General features: G+C 39.6%; 1 protein-coding gene across 2 annotated transcripts in view; it reads right to left on the minus strand.

Moving 5' to 3' along the window:
• Positions 1-1655: 1655 nt before the first annotated feature.
• The window catches only part of FAT4 (FAT atypical cadherin 4), a 190843-nt gene continuing 180007 nt past the window's right edge, over positions 1656-12491 (minus strand). Inside the window, exon 17 of one of the 2 annotated variants that reach the window (XM_019977566.2) lies at positions 1656-3326. In XM_019977566.2, the coding sequence (XP_019833125.2) occupies positions 3319-3326 (8 nt within the window). In that variant the 3' untranslated portion in view covers positions 1656-3318. Of the gene's footprint in view, positions 3327-8687; positions 11722-12491 lie in introns of those variants that run through there. The other variant, XM_019977565.2, reaches the window with a different exon arrangement.

Genomic DNA, 12491 nt, shown 5'->3' on the forward strand with positions numbered 1-12491 from the left:
AATATTCTTGTACTTACATCTGAAATTGCTCCAAAATTCCCCATTATCCTCAGTTAAAGGACTTTACTAAAACAGATCAGGCTTCTGAGGTGGCGCTAGTAGAAAAGAACCTGCCTGCCAAGGCAAGAGACGTAAGATACACTTGTTGGATCCCTAGGTCGAGAAGACCCCCTGCAGGAGGGCATGGCAACCCAGTCCAGTATTCCTTCCTGAAGAATGCCATGGACAGAGGAGCCTGGCAGGTTATGGTCCTTAGGGTTGCACAGAGTCAGACATGACTAAAGTGACTCAACATGCACGCAGATCACATTACAAAAGCCAATATTTTAAACACTTCAAAACATTTTTCAATGTTTGATACTCTAGACAATTTTTTTTTTCATCAGGTTGCCCCATTCATTATTCTGCATGTTGTCTTTGTTACAGAGTACTACCATTAAACTATTAAACATATATTTTATTTTGTTATCGGCCTTTGTTCTGTGCTAAGTCACTTCAGTGAAAGTAAAGTCGCTCAGTCGTGTCTGACTCTTCGTGACCCCATGGACTGCAGCCCACCAGGCTCCTCCGTCCATGGGACTCTCCAGGCAAGAGTACTGGAGTGGGGTGCCACTGCCTTCTCTGTTGGCCTTTACTGCTGCTGCTTCTGCTAAGTCGCTTCAGTCATGTCCGACTCTCTGCGACCCCATAGACGGCGGCCCACCAGGCTCCCCCATCCCTGGGATTCTCCAGGCAAGAACACTGGAGTGGGTTGCCATTTCCTTCTCCAATACATGAAAGGGAAAAGTGAAAGTGAAGTCGCTCAGTCGTTTCCGACTCTTAGTGACCCCATGGACTGCAGCCTACCAGGCTCCTCCGTCCATGGGATTTTCCAGGCAAGAGTACTGGAATGGGGTGCCATTGCCTTCTCCGTGGCCTTTACTAGTACTTATTAAATAAAGTGTAACTGATGTTGATAGGATTATAAAATAAAATGAAGTTTTCTGACTAATACTATAAAAATGCAGCAACGGGTTATCTAAAATGCATTCAGAGTGTAATTCAGTGTATAATGATATATTTTTTGTTTTATGATATTAATGCTGATGATATTATTTATCTCTGACAACATTAGATTCTATTTTTCAAGTTATCTCATGATGATGACAGAGAAGGCAATGGCACCCCACTCCAGTACCCTTGCCTGGAAAATCCCATGGATAGAGAAGCCTGGTAGGCTGCAGTCCATGGGGTCACGAAGAATTGGACATGACTGAGTGACTTCACTTTCACTTTTCACTTTCATGCTTTGGAGAAGAACACTCCAGTGTTCTTGCCTGGAGAATCCCAGGGACGGGGGAGCCCAGTGGGCTGCCGTCTATGGGGTCTCACAGAGTCAGACACGACTGAAGCGACTTAGTAGCAGCAGCAGCAGCAACATGATGATGAATGACCCTATAAAAATATTTTTGCAAGTTATTTCATGCAATACCTTTTAGGAGATATGCAATTTGCTAAAATGAAAGTTTTAAAATGTAAATATAATTTAAAATTATATTGAATACTCCAGAGGAAATTTACAGATAAAACAAAGACACATAGAGGTATTTTATTCAGTTTCTTAAGAATAATTAGAAAAAATATATGTTTGTAAAATCAAAAATGTCAAAAAAAAAAAAAAACCATGAACCATTTGGTTATTCTTTTTTTCTTCACAGTTTTGAATGTTTCCTTTCCACAGAATGCAGCCAAAAATGGATCATATGACAATTTGAATACGGTCCAGAGAAATTAAAATGAAAAATTAAAAGCATTGGAATTGGAAGGCAAATGGAAGTTTGAGATAGCTAGACAACTTATCAGAGGTAATTATTCAGTCATTTTACCCAAATTATACTTCAGCCTTATTTGCCATAAACTCAGCAAAACATGGTGAATCTAGATAACCTACTTTTTGCTGAGGATGGATGACACCAAATTCTGTGAAAAAGTACAATCCTGAAATAAAATGAACCAGTTCCAAAATAAGTGGTAAAGGATGAGACAAAGCTGATAATGGTTAGTTCAGAGCAAAAGCTATCAAAGGCCAAGAATTTTAACTAAGTCTTACATAATTAGACAATGAAGGAACTGCTGAAAGATGTTCGCAAATTTCCTTAGTTCAAGAACTTGTGTTCTTAAAAACTCAATAAACCTATTATTTTGTAACTTTTGAAAATGCAGATCACCAAAGTTTAGGTTATTTTTAAAACAATTTTATGATTTTTTTTGATATGGATCATTTGTAAACTCTTTATTGAATATGTTACAATATTGTTTCTGTTTTAGTTCTGTTTATTGTGTTGCTTTTTTTGGTTGGGAGGCTGTCTGGGATCTTAGTTCCCTGACTAGGGATCTCTAACCTGTGTACCCTAATTGGAGGGCAAAAGTCTTAATCACTGGACCGACAGGGAAGTCCCTAGAAGGTTATTGATGATATCAATTGTCCAAAAAAATGTATGTAAAGCACACCTGAGTACAAATGGAAATGTTTTTGGAAATATTGAAATAATACTTTGAAAACAGAACTATGCAAATTTTAAAGTATTTTGGGAAAGAAGAGTCACCAAAAAATGTCAAGCCTCTTGAAGGCAAAAGTCATCGTTATTCACCAATTTCTTCCCAGAGCTTGGCATACAATACTGAACAAATTTTTGAAAATATGCATTACTAAGACCCACTTACTGACTAATTTATAGGGAGTAGTTATACTTTAATTTGATGTCCCACAAATATCTATTTAGAAGGGCCCATTAAATGCAGAGTGGCCAAGAACTGTGCTTTAATTTGGATAAAAAGCTGCCTATAAATTATGGATAATTGACTTTGCCACTTCAAACTTTCTTGAACATTTTTTGGACTCATTCTGTTCTTGATCTGAAGCTGCATAAATTAAGACAACTTTAAATGTGAACGTACTTTTCCTGTCTTATAATACTGACAGTCCAAACCACTCTCTTGCATGAAACACTATTCTATAATTGCTATCTATAAAACTTAAAAGAAAAAGAAAAAGATCCTGGTTTTGATTCACTCTCCAGATCCAGTTATCAGTGTGTGCAGCACGCGCAATCATAAGCCTTTTGCATCAGTTGGAAGAAATATGTTAAAGACATGAATGGTTTCCTGTTAGTGGAGATCATCAAATCAAGCTTCATGATGACAGTTCTCCCAAAGCCAAAGAGGGCAGCCATTTTTTCATTCTCTGTTTATCCAAAGCCATGTTCCATAGAGAGTCCATCTTATCTTCTGACTTTGTGATGAGCATCACCCCAGATTCAGTACATGACATCTTCAGATTCATAGCTCTAAAAGAATTAACACATTTTTTGGAGTAGGCTATGCTGTACTTATTGTCTTACACTGTTTCCTAAAGGGATATCTCCCAGCTAGCTCAGACGGTAAAACGTCAGCCTACAATGCCAGAGACCCGGGTTCGATCCCTGGGTCAGGAGGATCCCCTGGAGAAGGAAATGGCAACCCACTCCAGTATTCTTGCCTAGAAAATCCCTTGGACTGAGGACCCTGGTAAGCTACAGTCCACGGGTCCGCAAAGAGTTGGACACGACTGAGCGACTTCACTTTCACTTTCAAAGGGATATTTCCTTAGGTGTCTTACTTTTCAGCATTGAAATCAAGCACTAATAGCTCTGCTCTCCATAGCATTCTGGTCTAAGACTGCAAATAGAGTAAGGAAAGGATGACTTCAGTGAGCAGACTGCTGTGGCAAAACAGAGCCTTATTTTGATCAACATCTGTACCACACACAATATGGTTTCAATTTGAAACAGGGAACTCATTGACGTTGCCAAAGAACTTTGTACATTGGTGGTTATTTTATTTGGGCTAGAATGGTACACAGATTAAGATTCCAACTTTCTGCCAGAAGACCATCATGACTGCACTTTGTACTTTGCAAACTGATTTGGGACTCTGGCAACATGATTCATAAACTAATAAAATTGTAAGTATCCAAATAGATCACATGGAAATTGTGTCCCTTTATACAGTGTGTTTTTAAATATTCTGCGGGTCTTTTTCATTATATATCTTCAGATATGGAGATTCTCTCACAAGTATTTCTACCTTGAATATATCACATGACAAAGAGGATTTGATGAATCTGTCCATCCGTTCAGCATATTCTTTTAAGAGATACGAAGAGTCCTTAAGTTACCTGTATGATGCCAGTCACACATTTGTCACAATTGTCTATGTGAATTCTAAAATAATTATGAGTATAAAATGTGTACATTGTACATATTTCATATGTACATAAAAAACTTCCAAGAGTTTTTCTGGTAAATGCCAAGAGTACATCTTTATATCTTAATCTTGGTTCACTACACTCAACTTGGATCCTTTTTAAAATTCTAACAAACTTTGAAAAAAAAGTTTATTAATAATGTGAAGATGGAGGTTAACTGCACTCAGTATGATCAAAGACTCATTATAAGATATTTGGACAAGCTTTAGTTGCCTAAAATTTAGGCATAGATTTATTGTCCTGTCTTACAGATATCTCATTTGCCATTATTTCCCACCGATATAAATCTATCTCCTCCCACTTGAAATATTTCCCTCATAAATTATTCCCTTTGTAAAAATAGAAGTCAATTTTTAAAATTAAAACTTATACAGCCTTCTAATCAGTAAATATTACATACTTCAGATATATCAATGACTCAGCAGGAAAGAAATAGGTTACTTTACTATTGTATATGCTTCTTATTAATACGCCTACCGGTTTGGATTGGTCATGGAGATCGGATGAATCAACCAGTTAACAGACATTCATCTCAATTAAAAACATCTCTCCTTTTGTCTTTTGCATCTTAGACGCCAATGCAGAGTGAGCACACACCCACATTAGCAGGGCTTGCTTCGCATTTAGAGATGCACTTATTTGGCAAGAGAATATACACAAATGAAGGCTTGCTTCAACAACCATTCTGTCTCTGGGCCTGTTCTGAATTATCATTCTTACTCTTTACCCTCACATCCATTCGACCCGAAGGTTTCTGTGGTGCAGTCTTTGTTGATGTGTTGACAATGGTCTGGCCTCAGTGACTCTCTGGCTGTTCCTTGAACATGGAATGATCTCCTACTGGGGGATTCCCCATACCACTGCCTCTGCCTGCAACAGCATCACCCACACGTGTCCGTAGCTTGTTTTTCTGCTTCATTGAGCCCTCTGCTCAAATGTAACCTCCCGAGAAAGGCCCTCCCTGACCAACCCATTTAAAATAGCATGCCAGAATCCCTTGGTGGTCCAGGGGTTAAGACTCCATGCTTTAACTGCTGAGGGCCCGGGGTTCGATCCCTGGTCAGGGAACTAAGATTCCACAAGCCTCACAGCAGGGCCAAGTAAAATGAAGTAGCATGCACACTGCCATGTCAGCATCTAGCCCTTATGCTGCTTTAGTTGGCATGCAAGCATTTGTCTCCTCTAGACATGACAGTACATAATGATTGCTGTATTTGTCATTTATTGATGGGTTTTTAGCTCCATCTAATAAAACTTTATGTTCCATCATTATGTTCTTTGTCTAGTTTCTTTCTTGTTTCACCCCATGATCTAGAAGACTGCCTGACATGTGGAGAAAACTTAATATTGTTTGTGATTAAATGGATTCACCCAGGACATTGAACTTCTTTATATCTCTATTTCTTTGTTGACAGAGAATGCTGTACTTCATGGTCTTTGGTCTAAAGTATATTTGTTTGCAGTTATTATCATAGATGCATAGGTCATGTTAGAATTGAATCACTGATATTCATCTGTATGCATGAAAATTGTAAGCACCAAAATTTATTAGAAACTAGTGCCTTTTGCCTTATTAATAATAAATGAAAATACTGGATTAATGTATAATACTGATCTATAACTCTTGGACTGATAAACTATTAAAACTGCTGGATGGCTCAGTAGTGGTAACCATATAAATTACTAATGATGTGACATTACACCCAAAATATCTTTAAGGAATACATATTAGATTAATCATAGACTTTAATATTTTATTTCACACTGAAAGCTCTAATAAATGTATGCCAAAAGACATTTCATTTCTAGGCTTATTTTTCCTAAGGGGAATGTAAATTTAGTCATCTTGGAATGTTAGTCCTTTTTAAATTGAATCTATGACATAAAATAATGGAAAAAGGAAAAGTGCATTGCTGAATTATTGATTCAAAATTTAGCGATCATTTTCACATTTTACACATTAGTTTTATCATAATGCTGAATTCAAGTAAATAAAAAAGCATTTGCATGAACATAGTGATTTCGTAGATGGGTTTTCTGGAAGTAATAAAGTCACAGTGTGATATAGTTTGTTTTTTCTTATAAATAAAATATTTATAAAGACCATAGTTTTCAATAGTTTGTCAGTTAATCTCATCACCCTTCACATGGGTAAAGATTTTAAGAGCAGCATGGGAAGCAGAAACTGTGTTCCAGTCCCTTCTGATGCTGTTTTCCTCAAATGTCTTGAACGTATCTGAACAAGTGATCAATGAAATCAGCTAACTTAGGGAATTTCAGAAATGGCCTTGACAGGAATAGCAATGTCCTCCTTAAGAGCTGAGTGACTAGAGTCCTGCACAGTGTCACCAATCTAAGCCTACAGATCTTGTGGCTGAGTAACCCCAAGCTGCCTTTCCTGGCAACAAGCCCACTAAGGTATTTTCTGTTTGCACCTGAAAGAAAGCAATGTTTTCTCTACAACAGACAGCAGCAAGAGCCCCAGAGAGTGACTATATTCCAGGCAATCCAATGTACCCTTGCAGGGCTGGATTAACATTCTGAAGGCGTGGATTTATTGTGAAGCAGGTCACCACTAACGATTAATTTGTGAGGACTGTTACCTTGACAGGGCTTTCCAGGCGGCACTAGTGGTAAAGAACCTACCTGCCAAAGCAGGAGACAATAAGAGACGCGAGTTCAGTCCCTGGCTCAGGAAGATCCTCTGGAAGAGGGCATGGCAACCCACTCTAGTATTCTTGCCTGGAGAATCCCATGGAGAGAGGAGCCTGGTGGGCTGCAGTCCACGGGGTTGCAGAGTCAGACATAACTGAAGCAACTTAGCATGCATGCATGTTACCCTGTCAATTTGTCTTCAATCCCATTTCACTAGAATAATGTTATGCCACTTCATTAGTTCAGTAAGTATTCATCTGAGTCAAAATTTCATTCCCTACATTTCTGATTTGTTTTGTAATACAGTGTAAGTACTGTTCTTGCTTCAATGGAAAACATTTAAAGAAGGATGAAAGACTAGAAATTTTCCAATAAAAATCCTGTTTTACGCAGAGACTGGGATTGATTAATCAAGGGAATAGTAATTCTCTATCTCACAAAGAATTCTTAGAGAATTAGAATAGAGAATCTTGGCAAAAGATTCCTCACCCTTAACTCTGAGCTATAATCATGTTTATCATTTTACTTTTAGCTCTGTTCTCAATTATAGAGTTTATATCCTTGAGGACATTGAGATGCTTCAGAGTTTCTTGGAAAAAAAAGATGTATCCTGTTTTGAGTTATGCAAAACAATCAACATGTTCCCATATTTGGTGCATAAATTCATAATACTAAAATTCATAGGGAAATACTAAAACATGTTGGCTCATCCCAGGTGACAAAAAATTGCCCCAAATTAGATTAACATCTTACACTTAGTCCCAAAATCATGTTATATGAATATTATAATTTAGGTTATATTAACATTTTATTTTCTACTTGAAGAAAAATAATCATCTCAACATTATTAAATAACAAAATAATTCTGGTACATATCTCAATCTGTTATTATTAAAATATTTTATTTACTAAAGGCTTGTCCATATTTTATATACTAAAACCTTTTACAGATTGTTAAAATTTCTATTCAGTAAGAGACAGCCAGTGGGAGAGGATAATATTCTCAGCAAATATTAGGTATGGGACAGGTATTTAATTACAAAAAGTTCTGAGGTTGTGACATAATTTGCAGAAGTCCTGTTATTTCAGATACAGCTATTTATACACCCGTGGGTTTGTTCTAGGCTCGTCTCTTCACCTGGATTGTTTCACTCATGGGTGACTAAATGAAAATAGGGGTTTGTTTTGGCTAAGATAGCATGTAAAATTTGTTTAGAATTTATGCAGCAGAATGATCAATAAATTAAAGACAGGTATGCATAAGCAGAGTTTTCACTGTCATTCTTCCTAACCACCACTGGGTATAGAAAATTTGGAGTTGAATCCTTGGAGAAAATGAGACCCAGACATTTTTCCATAATTAGCTTTAATTCATTGCCTCTTCTATTATTATAGGCCTGGTTGAAAGCTGGCCTTTAGTGAACATGCTCTACTGGGAACTTCCAAGCATTTATTGCCAGAATGCTTAAACCAGGTTCATAACAAAGACAGTCTCCTAAGACCCAACTTAGTCTAGACTCATTAGGCTCTAGGGAAGTCCAAGAACTCTGACAGGTAGGAATGCACTAAAGCAACCTTAAAATATCTGTTCTGGCAATCATCCATATTCATGTTTTTAAAAAGAAAATGATGTTGCCCATATATCATTCAACTTGCCATACTCTATTGACAAGTGAAGACTTTTCTCAATTGGGCATGGAAAGAGTCTGGGAAAATGAAAAATTAAAATTACTCTATGAATGCAAAGTATTTTAAATAAATATTTTAATTCTATTGTTGGCATTTAAAAGTAGAAAGCATACAGTATGTTACAAATATCAAACTGTGAAAAATATGAACGTTACATAAGTAACAATGTAAAAAAAAGTATTTTCTTACCTTCCCTGAAAGTAAGAAAAATATTCAGCATAGGAAAATATCAGTATCAAAAACACAGCTTCGGTGTAAAAAAAGAAAAGTTTTTACATGGTATTAAAAAAAAAAAAGGATCTACAAAATGACAGAAAGTAAGACATGTTGAAATTTGACTTTATATAAATTATAAAAACTGGGTACTTGGGGTAAATGTTAAATGGTTGAAAACTAAGTCCAATTATAGGCTTTCTTTAGGTCAATTCTTTAAAATTTTAAAAGCATAGAATATTTTTCAATAAATAAGTTTAAAAAATGTCTCTGAGAAGTGCTGCTAGGACCTCATTCCTTACAGGAGAGCGGCAGTGTCCTGGTGACAACATGCGATCATTTTGTTCCAAGTGGAAGCCTGATGAAAGTCTGAAGACCAAAACTGTTTACAAAAACGTTTCAGAATTTTTAACAAAACTTTGTAAAAAATAAAGTCCTAAAGTGCGGAACAAAATGACTTAATTTTAGTACCCACTGTCATGAAAAACATTCAATTATTCAGACATTTCAGAGCAACATTGAATACAGAATCTATAGTTCTGAAAAGTGTTAATACTTAGTCTTTCAATTAAGGATAGGAGGGCTCTTTCTACACTTTACAAAGATGGGTTAAACCTCGAGGATCTTGCAATGCAAAACATGACAATAATAATACAATGGAAACAATACACATACCCAAGGTTAAAGCACGAGTTCATTTTAGCAACGGTATTCATTTCAAAAGTCACAAATCAAACACTGGTAAATAAGGGAAAAAAACTTTCCAAATGCTGCATGCCACATAACTAGTTACAAAATACAATGCATGCAGGCAAAGAAATTTAACCAAGCATATTTAAATTAAAAGAGTTGTTTTGAGTCTGTTTCAGCAGCATTGTGGTTATTATTTTTAACTTTCCCTCCAACAACCAGTCCCTACTGGCCTCTTTTGCAAACGTGACCCACCCTAGTGGGCAACCTTACGATGGTCTGTCTCTTGTTTTTTTATATTTTTATAATGCCAGTACGCAGAGTTCACACATACTGTTCTGCCTCCCCATCTTTGGGAGCTGGCTTAGTTGTCCCACCTTTGCCTTCTTCATTAGCTGCTGCTTTTTCTGGAAGAGATGCCAAATCTTTAAAAACATCTACATAATGGCCAAAGCCAGGGCCCCAGTTCAAAAGGTTGTCCCAGTTGAAATTCCCTGCTTGCTGCCCAAGCTTCAAGGGCAGTGTGTTGTCAGCAACCCCCGGCGTTGCTGCCTGTGTGCCCACAGGTCCCCCCTCAGCCCTGCGGCCGTGGTACCTTCTAGGCTTCAGTCTGGCTCCGTAATTATCTTCATCATCTGCATCTGATTCATTGACTTGAGATAATTTGGGCATCCTGGAAGTATATACCATGGGCTTTTCCCTGTCATACTCCATTTCTGAGCAAGTGAAAGACTCGTGCGAGTCACTATCAGAAGAAGATTCTGGAGCCGGGATGCCATCAGCTGGATTCCGCGTTCTGGACAGGGGTCTTCTGCAGTCCTCTTCTGAAGACGACCTCCCATGATCTGCACTGCAGATACTTGGGTTTCTGGGGCGAGGCGTGTTGAGCCTCTCCACCTCTTCAATGGAGAGCCCTACTGGTGGAGAAGATTCCAGAGGGATCTGCCCAGTGGGCTGCTTCAGGCGACTCCCCGGTCTAGAGCCATGCGATGCCATGGCTTGAGGACTCTTGCTTCTCCTTCCCAGCCTCGTGGCATAGTTGAAAATGCCAGGCTGGCACGCATCACCATGCATCTCCAAAGTATTTCCATCCCTCATAGGGAGATGCAGTTCCCTGGCTGGGCTGTTCCTGTAGAAAGTGGAGGACTTGGAGAAAGGGGCTGGACTGTGTCGAGACAGAGGGTTGGGAGTCGGGCAAGCAGAGTGACTAAGGGAACTGGATCTCAAACCTTGACTGTAGGAAGGCTGGTACGTCAAGCTGCTGGCTCCCAAGGGCATGGGGGACTGCCTGGCAAAGCCCAGGGGGCTATGCCTCTGGATGGAAAATTTCGGGGTGTGGCTGCGGAACTGCTTGTAGTGTTGAATGATGTCGGCGTCCGAAGGGGCGATGCTGCTGGCATTGTCGATGTCGTAATGCTCTATTTCCTGCTCAGGTGAAGCCAGAGGGGCACTGGGGATGGTTTCTGAGTTGTGGGGAAGATCGGTCTCATCGTAGATGAGATAGGGGTTTTCCCTCTCAATGATGTCTGGCTTCGGGTTCCCTTCGGGCTGTTTTCTCACAGTCATGTCCTCCCCATAGGGAGGGATGTTGTCTGGGTCATCGAAAGCAACGTTCTCACTTCCCTTTTTCTTCTTCTCCTTCGGCTTCTTCTCCTCTTTGGGATTGTTGGCCTTCTTGCCCCTGCACTGATTACACAGGATCAGGCTCAAGACCAGGAGGGCCAGGACGGTGGCACAGCTGCCCACGATGGCGGGCACAGCCCACAAGGGCAGGGAGATCTCCTCGGGGCCCGGACTCAGGACACAGATGTGGCCTCCGGGGCTTCCAGCCTTGCACACCCTCCCCAGAGGACAGGAGACGCCCAGACAGGCCACCACCATCTCACATGTCCTCCCTGTGTGCGACTCCGGGCAGCTACAGGTGAAGCCGGAGTGCAGGCCTGGCTCACAGCTGCCCCCGTTCTGGCACGGGTGGGAGGCACAGTCCCCGGGGGGCACGCACTTGTATGCGTACCACTGGTTGATGCACAGCAGGTCTCCCCAGCACGGGTTGCTAGCACAGATGTTTGGGCCGCGGCAGCCAATCTTCACAGAGGGATCCGTCTTAGAAATGGAGGCCAGGCTGTGTTTGCCACTGAAAGGAAGACTCTCTCCACCATACAGCATGGAAGCGATGCAGCCATCAAACCCTGCAGGGCCAAGAAGGAGCTGTAAGGTGTTTCAGGGAAAACCAAACGCTTAAAAGGCTCCACTCATCTGGCAAAGGGAAGCTCTGCAATCACATCATGGGAGTTGAGAAACCACAACCTCCCAGCCATCCTCCAGTTGTAAGGCAATAAATCTGTGCCTGTTAGATGTAAGTTAGCAAGATGCGTAAGACTGCCATGACCAAAAGGTGGAGCAGATAGATGGGATCCTGCTCTTTCTGAAGATTTAGGAAGGGCTTGAACAGGCTGAGTTTTCATTTATCTCTCCTTTCATCCAGTCATCTATTGATTTTATTTTTACAGTTTATATACAAAGAATTACATACAAATAAATTTTAATTTAAAAATACTTTAAAAGAACCAAAATAGGCCAATAACTTCAATCATTAGCTCTTGCGGTTTTAATGGAGGTGATATTGCTCCCAAGGAGCTGAACATAAGTTCCTGAGGAACAAAAGAAAAATCTTAGCCATTACCATGGCCTGTGGGCTTCCAGAGGGCAGATATAGAATATACCTGTAGCATTAACATTTCATACTGGAGTGATGGCAGGGATTCGGAAACAAGGTCTAAAACAGCTCTTTAGGTGATGGTGATTTAAAAAAAAAAAATGTTTGAGAAAGACTTTATTAGACAAATATTTGTGTGCTAATACTGCTAACACTCCAGTCACAGAGTTCAAGAATATATCTTGCCACTCACAAAAGGGCGTGATTTACATTGGCTTATTTTCTTACAACAGCCAAATGAAT

This window comes from Bos indicus, chromosome 17 (genome assembly GCF_029378745.1).
Source record: "Bos indicus isolate NIAB-ARS_2022 breed Sahiwal x Tharparkar chromosome 17, NIAB-ARS_B.indTharparkar_mat_pri_1.0, whole genome shotgun sequence".
In the NCBI taxonomy this organism is placed as follows: domain Eukaryota; kingdom Metazoa; phylum Chordata; class Mammalia; order Artiodactyla; family Bovidae; genus Bos; species Bos indicus.